At 38.5% G+C, this 25199-nt stretch overlaps 1 protein-coding gene across 1 annotated transcript in view; it reads left to right on the plus strand.

Moving 5' to 3' along the window:
- Positions 1-25199, plus strand: part of trpm4a (transient receptor potential cation channel, subfamily M, member 4a) — a 69017-nt gene that overhangs the window by 19297 nt on the left and 24521 nt on the right. The window contains exons 3-18 of the mRNA XM_072368307.1: positions 426-603; positions 1169-1349; positions 3970-4139; positions 4235-4412; positions 4773-4837; positions 5078-5311; positions 5840-5942; positions 7141-7259; positions 7455-7754; positions 8315-8416; positions 10324-10452; positions 10655-10784; positions 10882-11027; positions 12288-12400; positions 16383-16490; positions 16587-16633. Of these exons, the coding sequence (XP_072224408.1) occupies positions 426-603; positions 1169-1349; positions 3970-4139; positions 4235-4412; positions 4773-4837; positions 5078-5311; positions 5840-5942; positions 7141-7259; positions 7455-7754; positions 8315-8416; positions 10324-10452; positions 10655-10784; positions 10882-11027; positions 12288-12400; positions 16383-16490; positions 16587-16633 (2303 nt within the window). The remainder of the gene's footprint in view (positions 1-425; positions 604-1168; positions 1350-3969; positions 4140-4234; positions 4413-4772; positions 4838-5077; positions 5312-5839; positions 5943-7140; positions 7260-7454; positions 7755-8314; positions 8417-10323; positions 10453-10654; positions 10785-10881; positions 11028-12287; positions 12401-16382; positions 16491-16586; positions 16634-25199) is intronic.

The raw sequence follows: 25199 nt of genomic DNA on the forward strand, positions 1-25199 counted from the left end.
TTTTTTCTCATTTCATTTCACCAACATAGACTATTTTATGCAGATCCATCACATAACATAAACATAAGATTTAAAAACATTTAGATTACAGATTGGATTGTAACAAAATAGGTAAAAAGCCAGTGGGGGGTTAGCACTTTTGCAGTGCCAGTGCCTAGTTAGTTTTTGTTACACTATTGTGCTTAAGAGAATTTTTGAAGGTTTAAATGGTTGCAAATGCAGCCTTCCAAATGTTTTTATTTTTATTTTATTTGCAGAGAGTGACCATAACTAAGAAGTTATAGCTGGATTTTTATCCACTCTAAACAAGATTCTGGATGTAAGAGTATAATTTCTTCAGATATCTTTAAATGGTTCGGAAAGTTTGACACAGCGTCAGCCACAGAATAACTGATATGTATGGGTTTGCTTGTTTTTTGTGTCAGTAATGGAGCACTCTGTCAGTGTGGTGGTAAGCGAGAAGTGCATGACTCCGTGGCAACAGGAGACTACTTTGGAGCAGCTATTGTCACCCAGTGGGACAGCAGGCAGCACTCGTCAGAGTGTCCCACTGATGCTTTTGGAGAACTGGAGTTTGCTGGAGCTGGACGCAGACACAGCCATGTGGGTGGAACTGTTGAACATACATGCAAATGCTTTAAGAAAAAAAAAAAAAAAAGCCTTTCGGTGCACTGGTCTGACCTTCTAGAGGTAGACATCACTGCATGACTGCTTTTAATATGTTGTTCTTATGATGTGACCTAGCATGATGTGCCTAAATACTTTTAACCACACAGAGTTGATCATTGTTTTTCTGCTTACCTTGTTTTAACATAATTCAGGCTCCATATAGATGTATAGGTTAAAAAGGAGTTATCTCGCTGGAAGTGTTTTGCTCTGTTTGTTGGAAGTCCCAAAAACATAAGAAAAGGACAGAAAGTAGGAAAGAGAGAGAGGAAGAAAGAAAAAAATTAAAAAGAAAGAAAGTAAGAAAGAAAGACAACAATTGAAAGATATTAGAGACAGGACAGCATTTTTTGTTGAACAGGGCTCATGGTAGCCCACCGTCCATCTGACAAAGAGTATGAAAGCATAATGCATCTCTATCCATGATGGGCTGGGAGATATAATATTATGATTATCAATAATATTGTTCGACGGATAAATACTGTCCTCTCCACCTGTCTAGTTTTTGCGGCTTTCATGTGACACGCCACCACAGATTGTCTACACCCTGATGACTGTTCACTGGAGCCTGCCCTCACCCAACTTGGTGGTTTCAGTGGTAGGGGGCGAAGGCCATGAGAAGATTAAACCATGGGTGAGAGATATCCTGAGAAATGGATTGGTTAGGGCTGCGCAGAGTACAGGTAAGAAATAACCTGTAGCCACTATTAGGTCATTATGGACCACTATAAATATACCATGCGGAAGTTTGATGTGTTTTTATTATTTTTAGAAAAACCCAGTTGCATTAGCTGACACCTGAATAATCAATTTCAGAAGAAATAGCATTATTGGAACTTACAGATTTTTTGCAAATGTAGCATGTTAAAATGTGTAGGGATTGATTTTGTTGTTGTTGTTTAAAAAGTGCAGTCTATTCAGAATCCAATTTACGATCCTCCAATAAATGTCTACACTCTGGGGGAATGTGTGCAAAATTGTACAAAAAAATATTTGACAAATGCAAACTCAGTGGGTAAAGTGTTAATTATCCAAAAGTTCTAGATAATAAGCATTTTACCTTTTTTTACTTTTTAAAAACCCAGACATTTTGCTCTTACACAGGTTCATAGTTTTATTTGGGGGTTCCATATTTTCAGGTATAACTATGAGTAAACAGAAAAAGACCTCTTGGAATGGCTCTTATGCACAGTGTACTAAGGATCTCCATCTTATGCTTACTTTTTCATTACCCTGCATTACATCAAGTTTACCAAATTATAATGATTTGTTTACTCGCTTGACAATAGATATCTTTTTATTGAGCGCATGTTGATACCAAAAGGTCGTAGGAAACGAGACATCCAGCATATAAGATACAACACTTTACCTATTATAACAGCTTTTACCAAATGTATTTAGCCCGACATTCAGCTTTTAATCAATGTTTGGTCCAGATGGTCTTTGTCTTTGCTTCCACTTGATTTCTCTGAGATGTAACAGCACCTAAAGGATATTAATGTTTTTTAAAGCTACAATTCTCTTAGTTGCAAGTGACCATTTCAGTGTGTTCACCAACGTGGGGGTCAGTTTGAGGTCCACATATTGGCCCACTCTGTTACCCACTATTGTAATATCGGAGGCTATTGGGATCTACTGAACGGCAGTCTTACCTTTAAGCTTGCACATAACTACAGGTCACCTTAATTAACTCTCTCAGCTAGGGCTGGGATATCAATAAAAAAATTTCGATACCGGTACCAATATCGATACCTTCACTTCGATACCACTTCCTGAACAATACTTTTTTCGATACCAATTTTATAATATCAATTCTAACAAAAAGGAAATTATATTACAAATAACAATACAAACCTTCAGTTTTATTTTTCAGCTCAGTATTTCAATTTCATGGCGGGAACCTCCCAAAGGGATTAATAAAGTCATGTATCTATTTTTTCCAATCCAAGCAGTTTTCGTACAGAAATAATTAACAACAATAATTTCCAGTGCAAAACAATTGCAAACAAGCGGCAGGTTGGTGTCTAATACTATCCTACATACTGAGGATACTTTTCACTTAACAATTTTTCTTCATGTCTGCTTTCTGCATGTATTAAGTTGCAGTAACATAAAGATTACTGCTGGATTTCGCTGTACGTTAAAGGGGAACTCCAAATACGTTTAGCTACTCACCGAGAACAGTTTGGTGAAAGTCGGTGTCCTTCGGAAGATATTTAGATTCCTCGAGATCCATATAATGGAGTGAACAGGGCTTAGACGATCCTCTAAATAAGGCATTATCTGTCTTTATTTCACCAATACTTTAAGACGAATGAATGAATGAACGAACGCGTACTATTGCACTGTTAGCTCATAGCTGCTGTGTTGTTGTTATTTGCGGTTATTGGGGGGCTTATAGAGGGCTTTTTTCATGGTCATATGAACAATTGGTACTACAATAATGAACCCACTTCCAAAAAGGTTGGGACAAATTTTTTGTACACAATAGAATTCATCATCAAATAATTACTTAATTCATTATGATGATGTTTTTCTTCCCGTTCACTTAACACTTAGTGTCATGTACAAGCCCGTATTTATGAACGGGCTTACCGGGGCTCAAGCTCCGGGGCCCGACGACGTAGGGGGCCCAACGCAAGGCTCGAGGAAAAAAAGGATTGACCGCGGGACCCAACTCAAATCTCGCGGGAACGGGCGGTATGAACTTTGCTGTGGGTGGGAGCGGGCGGCTAAAAAAAACACTGCGGGATCAGGATGTAGCCTAGCAACAGGATGTCAACAAATTATGTGGAAAGGAAGCTCAAAGAAGGTCTTTACAGCACAAAGCAAGGAAAGTCTGACATTTGGAGAAGTTTCTCAATTGTCCATGAATCTCTTTATTGATAGCATATAAAATGACATGTTTTCTCCTGCGGGACGGGAGAAGACACAAAATCAATGCATTTCTATTATTGTGCGGGCATAAATTCTCAAAGTGTTGCGGGAGCGGGCGGGAGTGGACACACACGTTGCGGGAGCGGGATAAAGAAAACAGTCCCATGCAGGGCTCTACTGTGTATTTGAAAAGAACTTCACAAAGCGCTCATAGTGTTGTATGATTATGTAACTTCAATTTCTGTATAGAGATATGTAGAGTTATGTAAATTTCTTTGACATTAAAAGTATGTTTTGTTACAGTCAAGGTTATACTGTAGTGATAGGGCCTTGAGAAAGTGGTTAGCCCCGGGGCCCATGGGGCTTTAATGCGGGCCTGGTCATGTAGTGTCATGTCATACTGGCTAACTTGCTGCTTTTGTTCAGGTGCTTGGATCTTGACAGGAGGTCTGAGAGAGGGTGTTTCCCGGTGCGTGGGTGAGGCTGTGAGAGACCATGGGGCTGCAGCTCCAGCTCTGTCCCAGAAAAAAGTAATAGCTGTGGGACTAGCCCCCTGGGGCCTAGTGCACAACAGGCAGCAGCTTGTCAATGCTCAGGTACTCATTGTGCTGTGTTCCATCCCACCAAAAAATGGAAGGTATCAGGCTAATACCTGTGGTGATATCTTGACTTTTGTGTTGTCCATTTGAAGGGGAGTTTCCCTGCTCGTTACTATGTCCAGAATATATCAAGAGACTCATGTTGTTTGGACAACAGCTGTCAAGCTTTCCTCCTGGTGGACAATGGAAGTGTTGGCCGACGTGGGGGAGAGACAGCTTTTCGTGCTAATCTGGAGGACTATATATCCCATCAGCGCACAGGCATTTGGGGTGAGATGCTTTTGGTTTCAATAACCATTCCTCCTGCTCATAACAATTAAGGTGATCCTGCATTTAAAACGTGTTTAACTGATGATGAAGAACTCCACACAACTGATTCTATGTTGAAATTGAGTTTATCTTCTAAATTTAAAGTTTATAAACTTAAGGCATCATGTCAAAAACACCATATACAAGTTACTAATATGCATGTAACAGACTATACATATATATATATATATATATATATATATCGGAATGTAGAAATCTTTACAGGATAGTTGTGTTGGATCGTTGTGTTTCTTCTCTTTTATGCAGTGTTTCAATAGAAGCTGACGTTTTTTCTGAAGTTTTTTCTTTGCTGAACAACAGGTAGTGGCAGTATTGAAATCCCAGTACTTTGCATGCTTATCTCAGGTGATGCCAGTATGTTGGAGGTGAGGAAACTGTCAGATACATTCTCACTCAGCATGCACACATAAGCAGTCTTATGTCACAAACTATCTGCACTTTCCTAACAGCTGCACTTTACACCTAAGATATTACTTTTAGCATTGCTCTTTTCAGTGTACATCTCCATCAAAAGAGAAGTCATATCTCTCTCAGACTTCCTGATTGAATACCAGACAAATGAAAATGTTGTCATTTATTTTGTATACATATATTCTTTGGCTCAGAGATTAGATGCCTCTCTGAAGAAAGCTACGCCCTGGCTGGTTCTTGCTGGTTCTGGTCCAGCCGCAGATCTTATCAGGGAGCTGCTGGACAATGTCTCCACTATTATCCTCAGTCCTACTTCACTAGAGGGGGAGACTCCTGAGAGTCAAAGCTCAGACTTCTGTGACAGAGTTCGTGAGAGAGTCCGGAGATACTTCCCAGATGAGGCAGAGCTTGAGAAACTTGTGGAAAGTGTGAGTTATGTGTGATGGTGTGTATTTGTGCTTCTCTGGCAAGGAGCAAAGTGGGTGGTGTCATGGCTGCAGTTATACAATTATGACTGAAGTAGATAAGGCAAAAAGGGTGTGGGGCTTTGACACAACTAAATGTCAATTTAAAGCTTGAGGTTTGCCTGGAGTTTTTTTAGGGAAGCCATTTTTTAAAGTTCTATATATTTTGCATATACTGTAGTCCATCTTTTTTTATTTGCATTTCTCTACACAGCTAACTGTACTGTGGTGAGCTGGAGGCGGTGTTGACAGGATCCAACCCTGACTGAAGTCATTTAGTGCTCTGATTCACTTTCAACTTTTGAAAAGTTATGTTTTTGATTGCAGATTTAACCAGTTATAAGATTAAAATTATCCATGTATTGTGGAGAACAAGAGAACATATTCACATGACATTCATCCGTATGCTGGTTTTAAAAAAGCTGGTGTTTAAGACATATAAAATGTTACCTTTTTTTAAATGCTAATTTGTTCCTTTGCTTCCAACACTAGGCTCTGAGTATTTATCAGAACAGAGAGCTTATCACTATTTTCCACGGGGAACAAGAGGGTTCTGATGACTTTGACACAGTTCTTCTCAAAGCTCTTGTTAGAGGTAAGTCAAATAAAATAAATTTTTTGCATTGTTATTTGTAGCAGCAGGGTATTATGATACCTTGCTCCTATAGGGCTACAGACACAATATAGTAATTTCAAAAGAAAATTTAGAAAAATCATCCCAAAATATATTTACATAAAGTTGCTTGTTAAATTTAAGCTTGGAAAAAGGAGCAACAAACAATTCTGATTATAGCACCTTAAAGAGAAGCTAATTACTTAATTATATAACAATAGACAATCTAAGCAATCCTAGAATATTTTACCGATGAACAAACAGTACTGAGTTACAGTAGCCTAACTCGAGTATGTACAATAACATAAAAAACTCCTAACTACAAAGGAGTTTCATCTTGACATGGAAAAAGACACAAGACCAAATCAAGCTCCTGTAGGGGTTCGGTGTCTTGCACAAGGATTGACACATAGCAATCATCCCACTGATTCTCCAGTTGGGAGATGACCACTCTGCCCACTGAGCTATGGTCACCCCAATGATTTACATTCATATGGAAAAATCCCCCTCTTGTGGAAGTCAGGACAAGAACAAGGTTTCTTCTCCTAAGAAACCCCTTTTGTGTTGTATTTTGTGCTATGTAGCAATGTCAAATATGATTAATGCTTTAAGCATTTTTGCAGATTTTAGAAGCTTCACTGCCAGTTTACAGCTGATAAAACCATTATTGGATACCAACAGATCTCAAAGAACTGTGCATCAAAGCTCCAGTCCTGGCAAGATTGCTTGTTTCTTTATTGTAGTCTTTCATATCATCAAAGAATTGAGCTGCCTTCTTGCATTTAGCCTGTTCTTCCTTTATTTGCCTCAAAACATGTGAAAATGAGGCACAAAGTCAAATTTGAAGTTCTTTGAAGTTCCTGTGTCTAACTTTCAGGAAATCAATTGGCAAAACTGTAATATAAATAGTTATAACTGTTTGATGAATGTAGACTTGTGTGGAAATAAGACTGACTGAGTTGCCTTAGAAAAAGCTTTTTATATCCAAGATAACTCTTACCCTCTTCACCTGTAAAACAAAGTTTTTTTTCATTTGAGGTTGTTTGATAGAAACAACAGCTCTGTTCTGTCACTTCACATATCCTCCAAACTAAAACAGTTATTTACCTTGTGTTTGTACATGTATGTTTCTTAAATGTTGTTTTGTTTTTTGTATACGTACGTTTGTGTCTGTTTTAAGCTAGTAAACGTGTGTCAAGTAAACCCAGTGAGTACACTGAGGAGCTCAAACTGGCTGTGGCCTGGAACCGTGTGGACATTGCTAAAACTGAACTGTTTAATGGAGACATACAGTGGAGGGTATGAAATTAAAAGTCATGATTAAAAGAACTGCAAATTTTCATTCCTGATACTGACCATGAACATTTTAGCATAGTTATGACATAATTAACAATATATTTGTGTAACACTACTGTAGTGTGTAGTGCTGAGCTGTAAAATGTATTTCCTGCATGACTCAATAACATAATTCTGATAAGGTGATGTCACTTTCAGTATGAGGACCTCGAGAAATCTATGACTGATGCGCTGATCAACGATAAGCCGCAGTTTGTGCGTCTCTTCTGTGAGAATGGTCTAAACATCATAGATTATCTGACATATGAGCGTTTGGAAAGCTTATACCGCTCACTGCCAGATAGTTCGCTGGCTTACATTCTTCTCCAGAGACGTCTGAGTGAGAGGCAGGGCCTGGCTGGGTCCCAGCCCATCATGGATGGACCTGTGATTGTGCCACTGAGTCCTCAGAGTGCACTAACTTCACCTACTTCAGCAATGGAACTCAGTCTTTATGAGGTGAGACAGACACTGCAAGCAAAAAGCAGCATTTGATGAAAGAACATTGTGCCAGATGCTCAGCATGGAATAATATGGAAATATTATGCATTGAGACTGTGTGGAAGCCAGTTGCAGATAGCACTGCAGAACCTCAGAATTCACCCTCAACTACACAAAACAGCAGCCAGGGCCCTCACAGGCTCCTGACATGAACATCACTGAAGATATTTATGAAGATCTTTAACATGTTGTATGTATGACTGATCAAAATATATTAAAAGCTGAAAATCAATCAGTTAAGAGTTTAAAATGATCCAAACAGTTTAATAAAACTCAACAGAGCTTTTGCATACATCACACTTATTGTACTTTATTTTACATGTCATGTTAAAGGAAGCAGGGATTTATTTTATATTGTCTATTGAAATAACAAATAAGATTATTGTGGCTTAAAGAATCACACTGTCCAATGGTAATGTAAGAATTAGAATATTGATGCATTCCCCAGAAAATATGTATTCTGTTTATAATAGCATCATTCCGCTGTATGCTGCTGTAAATGTCTGATTATGCCGCAGGTTTCCAGATTGCTGTGGGATCTCTTAGGTGATGTTTGTCAGCCTTTCTACTATGGACCTCTGGGCCTTGACCACAGCATCAACACTAGAAGGGCTCTAAGGGTCAGTAAGCAAAGAACTTTTCACTTTGTTTATTTATCTCTGAGATGCACTATTGCATAGGTAATATGGTTGTCAAAAACATCTCTTTGGCTTTTTTTAGAAAATATGAAAAGGAACCGTAACTCTTTTTGTCAATCAGTAACTGAACTAATCACCCTTTAAAAAAAGAAAAAAAGACAGAAAGAAAGAAAAAAAAAGTTGTGTCCTGAGACTTAATCATCTGACACTTTACAAATAAAAAGTTAATAAAAAATAAAAGATAATTTTGAAATTTTTATTTAATCCAGAGTAATTTAGTGTTTGGGATCAAGCAGCTGCTGGATTAGTTATTAGCAAAAATAATGTGTCATGGGAAAGCTATTAATATTAAGTAAAATTATTAAAAATGTATTGCCTGCAGAGCACTGCTGATGAAAGTCACCAGCTAATAACTAAAACTCACTATCAGTCTCAAAGTATGTTGGTCTTTACATGTAAATTTGAAACAGATATGACACAGACCTTCTCCACTGACCTTCGTAACTAGCGGTTATTGTATTTAACACGCACAATGACCACAGATGACTTCTCCTTGGAAATAGTTCCACAGAATTTATTAAAGTTGGCATAATGATTAAATCAATAGTACTTTCATTAATAAACACTATTGTCTACTAAGCTAATAATATGTACAAAATAAAGAAGCAATGGGAGACTGACCATTAGTCTGTGGGTGTGTGTGTGGAGATAAAATTGCAGACATGATCACATGATGGTGAGAGCACAAGATGGCCATCATTACCATGTCTCAGTAAGTCATGTGTTAGCCAGAGAAGCTATAACAATGGGAATGTGTAGTGCAGGTTACCTCAAGGTCTCTGGTCTCTTTGTATGTATAAGCATGGTTGCCAGTAAGTGAAAATGAACAAAAGTGAATGATAAACCATGACAGAAAGACCATGCAGAGTGGGAAGTTCAAATCTCTGTCTGGATGTCCAGTTCTGGTTAACAAAGACTTCAAATGGTAGAGTGTGACTTATGCCAAGGTCCCAGATTAAACAAAAGGAGAATGGTAAGTTTGAATGTAAGATCACAACTAACATTAACTCAAATTAACCTTACTTCCTCAACATTATCACCGCAAAACCTTAAAAAATTTGAATACAAGTCAATATGATGCACTTTCCAAACAAAGGATTTTCTAAGCTTAGCCATGTTGCTAAAAAGTAATTTGGAATTACTTTTTAATTTTCATACACGTGACAGCCCCTCTCATGGTGTTTGGTGTCTCAACAGTCCTTTTTAATTAACCCAGGAAATGATAATGTCATATTTATATTAAATTTTGTCACAAGAAATATCCCCCTCTCATGTGAAAGACTCATTGACTGTTTTGCTTGTGTCTACTCTCAGTGATACAAGTTTTGCTTGATTCTAATGCAAATTAACTCCTACTTTCATATCAACATTGTAAGGCTTGAATCTTTAGCTTAATGGCAATCAAATTACATGTGCAATATTCATGTTTAGAACCATGGATGGTGCATGAGAGTGAGGTGTTTATCAAGTCATTAATGCTTAACACATTCCCACAGATTTTTAACCTTTACATAAGTAATGTCTTTTTTTTTAACTGGCCTTGACAATTTTTTGAGTTCTGTGCTATATTGAAGTTAAATTATTACTAATTCTCCAAAGGTGAAGTCATACTTTGCCTATATGTTTAAAGAATAGAAAAGACAAAAACGTTTTGAACAATTGTTTTTCACTTCAGGTCTACCAAAGAAAATCACTGAGAAGATAGAAATCTGCTGGTACACTTTGAAATAGATTTGTTTTTATAAGAATTGCTGTTGGTTCTAAAAGAGATGAACTCTCTTTGATCTGACCGAGCTTGCTGATGAATGTTCTATCTCTTTTAACCAAAGCAAATCAATAAATTGCTGCTGGGGGACTGTATGTACCGGGGTCAGCGCTGTCTCTCACCCTGGGCAGCCCTCTTCATCTGGGCTGTCTTGCAGAACCGCAAGGAAATGGCTGTTTACTTTTGGGAGATGGTGAGACTCAGAGATGGCGAATTTTCGACATTCTCATTGAGAACATATCATAACTATGATGTCAATTGAAAATGTTAAAAAAATTAAATGTATGCCTGCTGTAGCAAACCTCACTATGGTCATACTATCACTTTTCTAAGATGCCATCCAATTTGGCCTCCTTTAAGTGGGTATCTAATGGCATATTGTGTTTACATATCAGGTAGGGGAATCGGTGCTTAGCGCACTGGGTGGCTGTAAGATACTAAGGGAGCTTTCAAAGCTGGAAGGTGAGACCGAGAGCAAGGTGGCCATGAAAGAGCTGGCACAGCTGTTTGAAAACCTGGCACATGGTGAGTTTGACCACAAGCATTGTCTGTCCATCCTTTTACTAAACCCACCAAGGACAATTTCCTAATCTGTTGTGTTCTGTTTTGCCTGTCTGTTAAGATGTATTTGGCGAGTGTTACCAGAACAGTGAAAGTCGCTCCTTCACACTCCTTATAAAAAAGTCTACGGTATGGGGTGGGGCTACATGCCTGCAAATGGCCACAGCAGCTGATGCCCGCCTATTCTTCAGCCATGATGGTGTTCAGGTAGAGAAGCTCCCCTTCTGACAGCAGTAAAACTTAACGTACTGATAAAGAGCAGGCTCAAGTAAATAGAAAAGTAGAAACATACGGATGAAAAACCATACTTACCCTACTTAAGTTTTTTAATACATATTGCTTCCTGGCAAGTGATGCTGAAAAGCATTTAAGCATAGTTTCTATACATTTCTATAGCATCTTTTAACCTTTTTTTTTAAAGCGACAGATAAATATTTGAACCTTAAATCCATGTGCTTATGACAGATTTGGAAGTACACTAACTTATGCCAATTTCCAGGCCTTAAACTGCCCTAGAGTGCTATGCAAGTCTTATATGCAGCACTTCATAACTTTGTTTCTAGCCCTAAACCACACAGTTTTGCTTTAAAGCCACTTGAAATTTTTGTAGACTTATGTTTGTGTGTTTGTGGCCTCTTCAGCATGAAAACAAATTCATCTGTGCCGCAGGGATAGGCAATACCAAGGTTTTTCCTTTTGACATGATACCATGAGTTTATGGTACCGGCTTTTTATCCCTTAAAGTTAAAGCAAACAATTATACATTAATAACACAAATGTGTATAACTTTATTGCAAGAGCAATATGAAATATGAATAAAGCTCAACATAAATGCTTGCAAGAAATGCTTATATAAATTATGTTGTATAAAACTATTAGATCAAATGTAAAGGCAAAAATAATAAAAAAGTAAATTAAACCAAAAAAATGATAGACTATTTTTTTAAATGTCTTTAAATGAAATTGTAATTAAATAATTAGACTATAAACTAATACAAATTAATTACACTTCATAAATTGAAATATAAACTGAACTGATGAACTTGCAATGAGTCAGCAAATCAACAGGGAATCTCACCTGCAATCAAGGCTTTCCTACCAGGGATGTGGTATCTGGGTTCCAATGCTTTCACGAAGTAACGAAAACAAGCATCCAAATAGGTTGCAAGTCAGTAACGAACCCTAATGTATATGTCAGGCTTTACTTTCAATAATAACATTCTAGAAAAAAATGCCAAATTCTTGTTTATTAAAAAATTATTGTTTATCAAGTCTAAACAAGAAAAAAAGTTTCTATATCAAAGTTGCATTAACTGTAATAACTACAGTTCATGTCGTTGTAGATCTTTAAACAAAATTTGGCTCCAAATCTTGCATTTCAAGTTGTATTTTGTACATGTTCAGATTTGAAGTCTTTGATATTAGCACAGATGGTGTGAACGTCCTCTTTGCTGCTCTCTGCTGTAGTCTCTGCTATCTCAGATCTGGTGGGGTGACATGGAGAGGAGTACAGAGGTTTGGAAGCTGATTCTCACCTTCTTCTTGCCTCCTCTACTCTACACTAACTTTATCAGCTTCAGGTCAGTCATTGTTTTGTGTGTGTGTGTGTGTGTGTGTGTGTATATGTTACTGTTATTGTGCAATTTGGCCCCATATTCTCATAGTCTGCATTTCTTTTGAGTCTTGAACCAGTTAATGTTTTTCTTTGCAAAAATAGTATTTAAAATTCTGAGTCCTCAGTTGGCAGCCTGTGAGCTTTACTTGTGATTTCCCTACTTTCTATCATTCAGTGTTTTTAAAAAAAATATTTTAATGACATTGAAAACTTACAGAGCACAAACTTTTAAGTGTGCAACAATACATGTAAACTAAGATAATGTGTTTTTCTGATCCAACTACTTAAAACTCAGTTCTTTTTCTCAAAAAGTTTAAATCTATGAACTTCATTTAAGCCATACACTTAGTCTTTCCCACAATAAAAAGATTTTGAAGGGAGGTATGTCGTACATTCTATAGATCAGCAGATGATGTTGCCACAGAGATGTGCAGTGCATACACGTTGTTTGTCATCAAGGTTTTATTCTTTAACACATTCAGTTCAACACAAAATACTAGATAGTGATAAGCCTTGGTAAGAAGTGTGGTGGAAATTTTAGTAATGCACAGAGTCAGTTATTTTCTTCTGAGGAGATAAGAGGCTTTAATAATAATATCTTGCAAGAGAGAACAACACAGTACAGAATACAGAGTTGCTCTGCCCACTGAGGCAAAAACACACAGTTATATTGCCCTCTTATCACGCCATCTCTCTTTGGGTATAGTTGATTGTTCTTCTATCTTTCCTCCCCAACCATCAGTTGAGGTTACCCAGACACAGTCGTAAATACCAGCCTCAGCCTTGTCTCCCTTAAAGTGCAGCTATCTCATGATAACAAGCCCACCATTGTAAAGAGGAATTAAACGGGGCAGGGTGGTACCTTGCAGCTCAGTCATTTGCAGGTTATACACAGTAACACTCAATACAATGCATAAAATAATACATTTTCCATTACAGAAGTTAACAAATTTTGCTAAATCTGACATTACCTCCCAAAGCCACTAATCCTACTGTGTAGCACGGGCTTCTTCCTCACTTCTACAGTATATAGAATGGGCAAAATAATGACTTATCCAATGCAGGTGGGTGGCAATTTCAGACACTGAAACTTGAAGTTAAAAAAAGAAAGAGGGAGCAAAAGTAATCAGGTTATACACAAGAGGCAAGTTCTACAAAATATAACAGGAGGTAAAGCTAATAGATCTGCAGAAGAACTGGCAATTTCAGAACAAACTGACTAGATTACAGAACATTTAAATAGGAGAAATATTGACAGAACACAAAACAGAGGCTTTACAAAAGCATTAAATGAATAAATGAAAAAGTGAATCAATACATAATTTTTTTGGAAAATCCTAACAAAACACATCCACAGAAACCATACACCAGACCATAATATCAGACCTATCAAACTGTTCTAAGAACGACACATGATCTTGAATTATATGGTGCACGCATTCTCAAATTCCTTTATAGATACGTATATAGATAAGTTTCTGTCTAGTAAAAGGTGTATGCATGTTTTTTTGTGTGTCGGCTAAGTTTATGCTGAGAATCTTTTCTAAATGAATATTGTATTAGTGGCAGATGTTTTCTATCATTGGTCTTTGAATGCAGATTGAAGGACAAACTGCATGTGTCTCTGGAAATGTTAAGGGACTGTCTCACTGATTATCAGAGAGCCGTACGTGAAGCAAAATCTCAGTACCTCTCTAATATTATTTCTAGCAGCAGTCATTGTCCTAAGGTGTTATTCGATACAATTAATGCTGTTGTTAACCCATATACTTCTGCTGTGACTGATGTATCGATAGCCAGTGTGAGAATTTTCTTCTTTATTTTGTTGACAAAGTTGATTCTGTCAGAACAGACAATGTTATTTTGAGTACAAATAAGGTTCTGCCTGTTGTCCCAACTCATTCTGCTGTGTTTGATCAGTTTGAGCTGGTTTCCCTCTCTTGTCTCTGTGATGTAGTGAAATCTCTGAAACTTACTTTAATGCTGTGTGTCCCAGTCTCCAGGTTTTTATTAACTCCTGTCTTAGATTAGGAACTGTCCCAGCTGCCTTTAAACATGCTGTGGTCAGGCCCCTTCTTAAAAGGCCTAATCTTGACCCCTCAATGTTATCAAATTTTAGACCTGTTTCCAATCTGCCCTTTCTTTCTAAGGTTTTAGAAAAAGTTGTTTTTATACAAATACAGTCCTTCCTTGAGGATAACTCTGTTCTTGAGAAGTTCCCATCTGGATTTAGGTCTTGTAACAGCACTGAGTCTGCACTGTTAAAGGTGCACAATGATATTGCTCTGACTGTGGATGCCAAGTGCCCTGTTGCCTTAGTGCAGCTTGATCTCACAGCAGGCTTTGACACGGTGGACCATGCAGTCCTCCTATTACGTCTAAGTAATTATGTTGGCATCCATGGCACTGCATTGAAGTGGTTTACATCTTACTTATCCAGTAGAACCTTCTCCGTTATGGTTGGTGACCTCTTCCATTGCGCCTTTCTCCTGTGGAGTCCCACAAGGATCTATTCTTGGCTATCCTCTTCTCATTATACATGTTACCACTTGGGTCAATTATAGCCAGACACAACCTTTCTTTTCACTGTTATGCAAACGACTTACAAATCTATCTGCCAGTGAAGCCAAATAGTAACAATGCACAATGTTCTTTGTTTGATTGTATTGCTGACATTAAGCAATGGTTGGCCCAAAATTTTCTACATTTAAATGACTAAACTGAATGTATTGTGTTTGGGGATACTGTGACGGCTGACTTTAGCTCCTTGTCTTCAAAGCTCAGTTCAACCGTCAGAAATCTGGGAGTGACCTTTGACAGTCATCTGAAGTTTGACAAACAAATTAACAATGTTGTCAGGACTAGTTTTTTCCAGTTGTGTCTCCTGGCCAAAGTTAAAATGTTTTTAAGTCGTCACGACCTTGAGAAAGCCATCCATGCCCTAATAAGTTCAAGGTTAGACTACTGCAATGGACTTTATGTCGGCGTCTCCCAGACTTCTCTCAGTCGCCTTCAACTCGTGAAAAATGCTACTGCCCATCTTTTAACCAACACTAACAGACAGATCTGCATATCACTCCTGTTCTTAACTCCCTTCATTGGCTTCCTGTCCTTTATAGAATTGATTTTAAACTTTTAATGTTTGTTTTTAAAGCTCTTAACGGCCTCACCCCATCATATTTATCTGAGCTTTTAACTGTCCGTAATCCTGGTAGAGCTCTGAGGTCAACAAATCAACTTTTGTTGGAAGTGTTCAGGTCAAAATACAAAAACTGGGGTGACCGAGCCTTTTCCGTTGCTGAACCCAGGCTCTGGAATATGCTCCCCCCCCGAGATGCGTCTTATTTCTGACCTGGCCTCTTTAAATCAGGGCTAAAAACCTGCTTATTTCAGATGGCTTTTAATACCCAGTAGTATGATGACACTTTTATCTTATCTTATTCGATTTTGTTGTATTTATTTGCTTTTAGTGTTCTTTTATTGTTTTTTACTTATTCTTTTCTTTATTTATTATCTGCTGTAAAGCACTTAGGTACGCATTTACATTTACATTTGTTCACCTTGAGTTTTACTATCCATTTGTTTAATTTGATCTGTTGGTACGCTCTAGTATTTTGAGGTTTATACTTTTGTATATTCATATTTTGCTATAATAAATAGTGCAGTAAATATTTATTATGATTCAAGTATTCTGCAAATGTCAGCATAACATGTTTGTTGTGAATTAATTTTGTTAAAAAGAAAGGGTCAATTCGTTGTTGTGTTTGAGTGTGTATGGTAAAAAAAATAAATAAATTGGCAAATAATTCCAGATATGCCATTTGAACCTTGAATCCATCATTTAAACCTGTATCCACTGATTTGATTAATTGATTGATAAATAGTCTTGACAATACAAAAACAACCATATTAACAAAGTCCTATCTTTTTGTGTAATTTTGTTACAGGGAACCAGAGGAGGAGTTAAATTCTGTGGCAGTCTTTTACAGCAGAGACACTGACAGTTTGGATGGGAATGATGCCACTGTTTTTTCCCTTGCTGACATTATACAAAAGTAAAAACAAACATGTATATATCGATCAGATTATCTTGTTTGGTTATTCTCTTCTGACTTAAACAAAATACTGTGTTTTTTTGCTTGTGATTGCAGTGAGGAAGAAGCAGAACAGCTTAGGGCTCTTAAAGAAAACCTTGAAGGTGGGTTTGTAATGGATTTTCTGCTATTGGTATTTCACTGTAGTGGCTATCAGTATATACTGATATACTTTTACTTACACAAACTGAGACGTCAGCTCAGACAATACAGGAAATCTGGACATATGGACCAAATCTATCCCTGTTTAATCATCCCACGGTGGAAGCATGTATTGTGGACAGATAAATCAGTATTCTTGATCATCAGGGGGGCATAGTTCATCAATACTATCAACATTTCCAGTATGATTTATGGTAAAAAAATAAATAAAAATTTAGTGTTTGCATTCCATGAAAACTTATTGCAGTACCTACCAGAGCATGTGAACGGAGCGGAGCGGAGAGCGGATCGTGCAAAATATAGTCGAAGCGTGGAGCGAGTTTTTATCAAATGGCTGGAGCGATTGCTACATGCCGCTCCGATACCGCTCAAAACAAGAGTCTAGGACAAGCACAAATCCACCCAGAATTCACCTGTGCCTTCAACAATTAACAAAACTGTTAGCCTACACTTAAAAAATAATTCGTAATGGAGGAGAGATTTCGTGAAATATATCCAAAAGTATAACGACAGATCATACAGGTGCACAGTTCCTGTCAGAAAATTAGATGATAATGATGTTGAACATGAACAAGAATATGGTGATACGATTTCAATAAGTAAGGATTCCTATTTTAATCTATAGTACCGGGTACATTTTAGGACATCCTCAGGATCAGGCAATTCAGCGTCATACCTCAGATGAAAAGGTGTCACACTCGCACCAAAAGGCTTCATAAAAAAACTTTTCACACTGAACGGCCTCAGAAAAAAAAATGTCAGACTCAACGGCATCAGTTCAAACGTTGTCATTTAAAACGGCTTCAGCTCAAGAGTTGTCATATAAAACGGCTTCAGCTCAAACGTCATATAAAACGGCTTCAGCTCAAGCGTTGTCATTTAAAACGGCTTCAGCTCAAACGTTGTCATTTAAAACGGCTTCAGCTCAAGCGTTGTCATTTAAAACGGCTTCAGCTCAAGCATTGTCATTTAAAACGGCTTCAGCTCAAGCGTTGTCATATAAAACGGCTTCAGCTCAAGCGTTGTCATATAAAACGGCTTCAGCTCAAACGTTGTCATATAAAACGGCTTCAGCTCAAACGTTGTCATTTAAAACGGCTTCAGCTCAAGCATTGTCATTTAAAACGGCTTCAGCTCAAGCGTTGTCATATAAAACGGCTTCAGCTCAAGCGTTGTCATATAAAACGGCTTCAGCTCAAACGTTGTCATATAAAACGGCTTCAGCTCAAACGTTGTCATTTAAAACGGCTTCAGCTCAAGCGTTGTCATATAAAACGGCTTCAGCTCAAACGTTGTCATTTAAAACGGCTTCAGCTCAAGCGTTGTCATATAAAACGGCTTCAGCTCAAGCGTTGTCATATAAAACGGCTTCAGCTTAAGCGTTGTCATATAAAACGGCTTCAGCTCAAACGTCATATAAAACGGCTTCAGCTCAAACGTTGTCATTTAAAACGGCTTCAGCTCAAGCGTTGTCATATAAAACGGCTTCAGCTCAAGCGTTGTCATATAAAACGGCTTCAGCTCAAGCGTTGTCATATAAAACGGCTTCAGCTCAAACGTTGTCATTTAAAACGGCTTCAGCTCAAGCGTTGTCATATAAAACGGCTTCAGCTCAAGCGTTGTCATATAAAACGGCTTCAGCTCAAGCCTTGTCATGTAAAACGGCTTCAGCTCAAGCGTTGTCATATAAAACGGCTTCAGCTCAAGCGTTGTCATATAAAACGGCTTCAGCTCAAGCGTTGTCATATAAAACGGCTTCAGCTCAAACGTCATATAAAAACGGCTTCAGCTCAAACGTCATATAAAACGGCTTCAGCTCAAACGTTGTCATATAAAACGGCTTCAGCTCAAAAGTTGTCATTTAAAACGGCTTCAGCTCAAACGTCATATAAAACGGCTTCAGCTAAAGCGTTGTCATTTAAAACGGCTTCAGCTCAAACGTTGTCATATAAAACGGCTTCAGCTCAAAAGTTGTCATTTAAAACGGCTTCAGCTCAAACGTCATATAAAACGGCTTCAGCTCAAACGTCATATAAAACGGCTTCAGCTAAAGCGTTGTCATTTAAAACGGCTTCAGCTCAAGCGTTGTCATTTAAAACGGCTTCAGCTCAAACGTTGTCATATAAAACGGCTTCAGCTCAAACGTTGTCATATAAAACGGCTTCACCTCAAAAGTTGTCATTTAAAACGGCTTCAGCTCAAACATCATATAAAACGGCTTCAGCTCAAACGTTGTCATATAAAACGGCTTCAGCTCAAGCGTTGTCATATAAAACGGCTTCAGCTCAAGCGTTGTCATATAAAACGGCTTCAGCTCAAGCGTTGTCATATAAAACGGCTTCAGCTCAAACGTTGTCATATAAAACGGCTTCAGCTAGAACGTTGTCATTTAAAACGGCTTCAGCTTAAAAGTTCTCATATAAAACGGCTTCAGCTCAAGCGTTGTCATTTAAAACGGCTTCAGCTCAAACGTTGTCATTTAAACCGGCTTCAGCTCAAACGTTGTCATTTAAAACGGCTTCAGCTCAAGCGTTGTCATATAAAACGGCTTCAGCTCAAGCGTTGTCATTTAAAACGGCTTCAGCTCAAGCGTTGTCATATAAAACGGCTTCAGCTCAAACGTCATATAAAACGGCTTCAGCTCAAGCGTTGTCATTTAAAACGGCTTCAGCTCAAACGTTGTCATTTAAAACGGCTTCAGCTCAAGCGTTGTCATTTAAAACGGCTTCAGCTCAAGCATTGTCATTTAAAACGGCTTCAGCTCAAGCGTTGTCATATAAAACGGCTTCAGCTCAAGCGTTGTCATATAAAACGGCTTCAGCTCAAACGTTGTCATATAAAACGGCTTCAGCTCAAACGTTGTCATTTAAAACGGCTTCAGCTCAAGCATTGTCATTTAAAACGGCTTCAGCTCAAGCGTTGTCATATAAAACGGCTTCAGCTCAAGCGTTGTCATATAAAACGGCTTCAGCTCAAACGTTGTCATATAAAACGGCTTCAGCTCAAACGTTGTCATTTAAAACGGCTTCAGCTCAAGCGTTGTCATATAAAACGGCTTTAGCTCAAACGTTGTCATTTAAAACGGCTTCAGCTCAAGCGTTGTCATATAAAACGGCTTCAGCTCAAGCGTTGTCATATAAAACGGCTTCAGCTTAAGCGTTGTCATATAAAACGGCTTCAGCTCAAACGTCATATAAAACGGCTTCAGCTCAAACGTTGTCATATAAAACGGCTTCAGCTCAAACGTTGTCATATAAAACGGCTTCAGCTCAAACGTTGTCATTTAAAACGGCTTCAGCTCAAGCGTTGTCATATAAAACGGCTTTAGCTCAAACGTTGTCATTTAAAACGGCTTCAGCTCAAGCGTTGTCATATAAAACGGCTTCAGCTCAAGCGTTGTCATATAAAACGGCTTCAGCTTAAGCGTTGTCATATAAAACGGCTTCAGCTCAAACGTCATATAAAACGGCTTCAGCTCAAACGTTGTCATTTAAAACGGCTTCAGCTCAAGCGTTGTCATATAAAACGGCTTCAGCTCAAGCGTTGTCATATAAAACGGCTTCAGCTCAAGCGTTGTCATATAAAACGGCTTCAGCTCAAACGTTGTCATTTAAAACGGCTTCAGCTCAAGCGTTGTCATATAAAACGGCTTCAGCTCAAGCGTTGTCATATAAAACGGCTTCAGCTCAAGCCTTGTCATGTAAAACGGCTTCAGCTCAAGCGTTGTCATATAAAACGGCTTCAGCTCAAGCGTTGTCATATAAAACGGCTTCAGCTCAAGCGTTGTCATATAAAACGGCTTCAGCTCAAACGTCATATAAAAACGGCTTCAGCTCAAACGTCATATAAAACGGCTTCAGCTCAAACGTTGTCATATAAAACGGCTTCAGCTCAAAAGTTGTCATTTAAAACGGCTTCAGCTCAAACGTCATATAAAACGGCTTCAGCTAAAGCGTTGTCATTTAAAACGGCTTCAGCTCAAACGTTGTCATATAAAACGGCTTCAGCTCAAAAGTTGTCATTTAAAACGGCTTCAGCTCAAACGTCATATAAAACGGCTTCAGCTCAAACGTCATATAAAACGGCTTCAGCTAAAGCGTTGTCATTTAAAACGGCTTCAGCTCAAGCGTTGTCATTTAAAACGGCTTCAGCTCAAACGTTGTCATATAAAACGGCTTCAGCTCAAACGTTGTCATATAAAACGGCTTCACCTCAAAAGTTGTCATTTAAAACGGCTTCAGCTCAAACATCATATAAAACGGCTTCAGCTCAAACGTTGTCATATAAAACGGCTTCAGCTCAAGCGTTGTCATATAAAACGGCTTCAGCTCAAGCGTTGTCATATAAAACGGCTTCAGCTCAAGCGTTGTCATATAAAACGGCTTCAGCTCAAACGTTGTCATATAAAACGGCTTCAGCTCAAACGTTGTCATTTAAAACGGCTTCAGCTTAAAAGTTCTCATATAAAACGGCTTCAGCTCAAGCGTTGTCATTTAAAACGGCTTCAGCTCAAACGTTGTCATTTAAACCGGCTTCAGCTCAAACGTTGTCATTTAAAACGGCTTCAGCTCAAGCGTTGTCATATAAAACGGCTTCAGCTCAAGCGTTGTCATTTAAAACGGCTTCAGCTCAAGCGTTGTCATATAAAACGGCTTCAGCTCAAATGTTGTCATATAAAACGGCTTCAGCTCAAACGTTGTCATATAAAACGGCTTCAGCTCAAACGTTGTCATTTAAAACGGCTTCAGCTCAAGCGTTGTCATATAAAACGGCTTCAGCTCAAGCGTTGTCATATAAAACGGCTTCAGCTCAAGCGTTGTCATATAAAACGGCTTCAGCTCAAGCGTTGTCATTTAAAACGGCTTCAGCTCAAGCGTTGTCATATAAAACAGCTTCAGCTCAAACGTCATATAAAACGGCTTCAGCTCAAACGTTGTCATATAAAACGGCTTCAGCTCAAGCGTTGTCATATAAAACGGCTTCAGCTCAAGCGTTGTCATATAAAACGGCTTCAGCTCAAACGTCATATAAAACGGCTTCAGCTCAAACGTTGTCATATAAAACGGCTTCAGCTCAAACGTCATATAAAACGGCTTCAGCTCAAACGTTGTCATATAAAACGGCTTCAGCTCAAACGTCATATAAAACGGCTTCAGCTCAAGCGTTGTCATTTAAAACGGCTTCAGCTCAAACGTTGTCATTTAAAACGGCTTCAGCTCAAGCGTTGTCATATAAAATGGCTTCAGCTCAAGCATTGTCATTTAAAACGGCTTCAGCTCAAGCGTTGTCATATAAAACGGCTTCAGCTCAAGCGTTGTCATATAAAACGGCTTCAGCTCAAACGTTGTCATATAAAACGGCTTCAGCTCAAACGTTGTCATTTAAAACGGCTTCAGCTCAAGCGTTGTCATATAAAACGGCTTCAGCTCAAGCGTTGTCATATAAAACGGCTTCAGCTCAAACGTCATATAAAACGGCTTCAGCTCAAACGTTGTCATTTAAAACGGCTTCAGCTCAAGCGTTGTCATATAAAACGGCTTCAGCTCAAACGTTGTCATTTAAAACGGCTTCAGCTCAAGCGTTGTCATTTAAAACGGCTTCAGCTCAAGCGTTGTCATTTAAAACGGCTTCAGCTCAAGCGTTGTCATATAAAACGGCTTCAGCTTAAGCGTTGTCATATAAAACGGCTTCAGCTCAAATGTTGTCATATAAAACGGCTTCAGCTCAAACGTCATATAAAACGGCTTCAGCTCAAACGTTGTCATTTAAAACGGCTTCAGCTCAAGCGTTGTCATATAAAACGGCTTCAGCTCAAGCGTTGTCATATAAAACGGCTTCAGCTCAAACGTTGTCATATAAAACGGCTTCAGCTCAAGCGTTGTCATATAAAACGGCTTCAGCTCAAGCGTTGTCATATAAAACGGCTTCAGCTCAAGCGTTGTCATATAAAACGGCTTCAGCTCAAGCGTTGTCATATAAAACGGCTTCAGCTCAAACGTCATATAAAAACGGCTTCAGCTCAAACGTCATATAAAACGGCTTCAGCTCAAACGTTGTCATATAAAACGGCTTCAGCTCAAAAGTTGTCATTTAAAACGGCTTCAGCTCAAACGTCATATAAAACGGCTTCAGCTCAAAAGTTGTCATTTAAAACGGCTTCAGCTCAAACGTCATATAAAACGGCTTCAGCTCAAACGTCATATAAAACGGCTTCAGCTAAAGCGTTGTCATTTAAAACGGCTTCAGCTCAAGCGTTGTCATTTAAAACGGCTTCAGCTCAAACGTTGTCATATAAAACGGCTTCAGCTCAAACGTTGTCATATAAAACGGCTTCAGCTCAAAAGTTGTCATTTAAAACGGCTTCAGCTCAAACGTCATATAAAACGGCTTCAGCTCAAACGTCATATAAAACGGCTTCAGCTAAAGCGTTGTCATTTAAAACGGCTTCAGCTCAAGCGTTGTCATTTAAAACGGCTTCAGCTCAAACGTTGTCATTTAAAACGGCTTCAGCTCAAACGTTGTCATATAAAACGGCTTCACCTCAAAAGTTGTCATTTAAAACGGCTTCAGCTCAAAAGTTGTCATTTAAAACGGCTTCAGCTCAAACATCATATAAAACGGCTTCAGCTCAAACGTTGTCATATAAAACGGCTTCAGCTCAAGCGTTGTCATATAAAACGGCTTCAGCTCAAGCGTTGTCATATAAAACTTCAGCTCAAGCGTTGTCATATAAAACGGCTTCAGCTCAAACGTTGTCATATAAAACGGCTTCAGCTCAAACGTTGTCATTTAAAACGGCTTCAGCTCAAAAGTTCTCATATAAAACGGCTTCAGCTAAAGCGTTGTCATTTAAAACGGCTTCAGCTCAAACGTTGTCATTTAAACCGGCTTCAGCTCAAACGTTGTCATTTAAAACGGCTTCAGCTCAAGCGTTGTCATATAAAACGGCTTCAGCTCAAGCGTTGTCATTTAAAACGGCTTCAGCTCAAGCGTTGTCATATAAAACGGCTTCAGCTCAAATGTTGTCATATAAAACGGCTTCAGCTCAAACGTCATATAAAACGGCTTCAGCTCAAACGTCATATAAAACGGCTTCAGCTAAAGCGTTGTCATTTAAAACGGCTTCAGCTCAAGCGTTGTCATTTAAAACGGCTTCAGCTCAAACGTTGTCATATAAAACGGCTTCAGCTCAAACGTTGTCATATAAAACGGCTTCAGCTCAAAAGTTGTCATTTAAAACGGCTTCAGCTCAAACGTCATATAAAACGGCTTCAGCTCAAACGTCATATAAAACGGCTTCAGCTCAAGCGTCATTTAAAACGGCTTCAGCTCAAGCGTTGTCATTTAAAACGGCTTCAGCTCAAACGTTGTCATTTAAAACGGCTTCAGCTCAAACGTTGTCATATAAAACGGCTTCACCTCAAAAGTTGTCATTTAAAACGGCTTCAGCTCAAAAGTTGTCATTTAAAACGGCTTCAGCTCAAACATCATATAAAACGGCTTCAGCTCAAACGTTGTCATATAAAACGGCTTCAGCTCAAGCGTTGTCATATAAAACGGCTTCAGCTCAAGCGTTGTCATATAAAACTTCAGCTCAAGCGTTGTCATATAAAACGGCTTCAGCTCAAACGTTGTCATATAAAACGGCTTCAGCTCAAACGTTGTCATTTAAAACGGCTTCAGCTCAAAAGTTCTCATATAAAACGGCTTCAGCTAAAGCGTTGTCATTTAAAACGGCTTCAGCTCAAACGTTGTCATTTAAACCGGCTTCAGCTCAAACGTTGTCATTTAAAACGGCTTCAGCTCAAGCGTTGTCATATAAAACGGCTTCAGCTCAAGCGTTGTCATTTAAAACGGCTTCAGCTCAAGCGTTGTCATATAAAACGGCTTCAGCTCAAATGTTGTCATATAAAACGGCTTCAGCTCAAACGTTGTCATATAAAACGGCTTCAGCTCAAACGTTGTCATTTAAAACGGCTTCAGCTCAAGCGTTGTCATATAAAACGGCTTCAGCTCAGGCGTTGTCATATAAAACGGCTTCAGCTCAAGCGTTGTCATATAAAACGGCTTCAGCTCAAGCGTTGTCATTTAAAACGGCTTCAGCTCAAGCGTTGTCATATAAAACGGCTTCAGCTTAAGCGTTGTCATATAAAACGGCTTCAGCTCAAACGTTGTCATATAAAACGGCTTCAGCTCAAGCGTCATATAAAACGGCTTCAGCTTAAGCGTTGTCATATAAAACGGCTTCAGCTCAAGCGTTGTCATATAAAACGGCTTCAGCTTAAGCGTTGTCATATAAAACGGCTTCAGCTCAAATGTTGTCATATAAAACGGCTTCAGCTCAAACGTTGTCATTTAAAACGGCTTCAGCTCAAACGTTGTCATATAAAACGGCTTCAGCTAAAAAGTTGTCATTTAAAACGGCTTCAGCTCAAACGTTGTCATATAAAACGGCTTCAGCTCAAAAGTTGTCATTTAAAACGGCTTCAGCTCAAACGTCATATAAAA

The sequence above is a fragment of the Leuresthes tenuis genome, unplaced genomic scaffold, assembly GCF_036924035.1.
Source record: "Leuresthes tenuis unplaced genomic scaffold, fLeuTen1.0.hap1 SCAF_17, whole genome shotgun sequence".
Taxonomy (NCBI): Eukaryota; Metazoa; Chordata; class Actinopteri; order Atheriniformes; family Atherinopsidae; genus Leuresthes; species Leuresthes tenuis.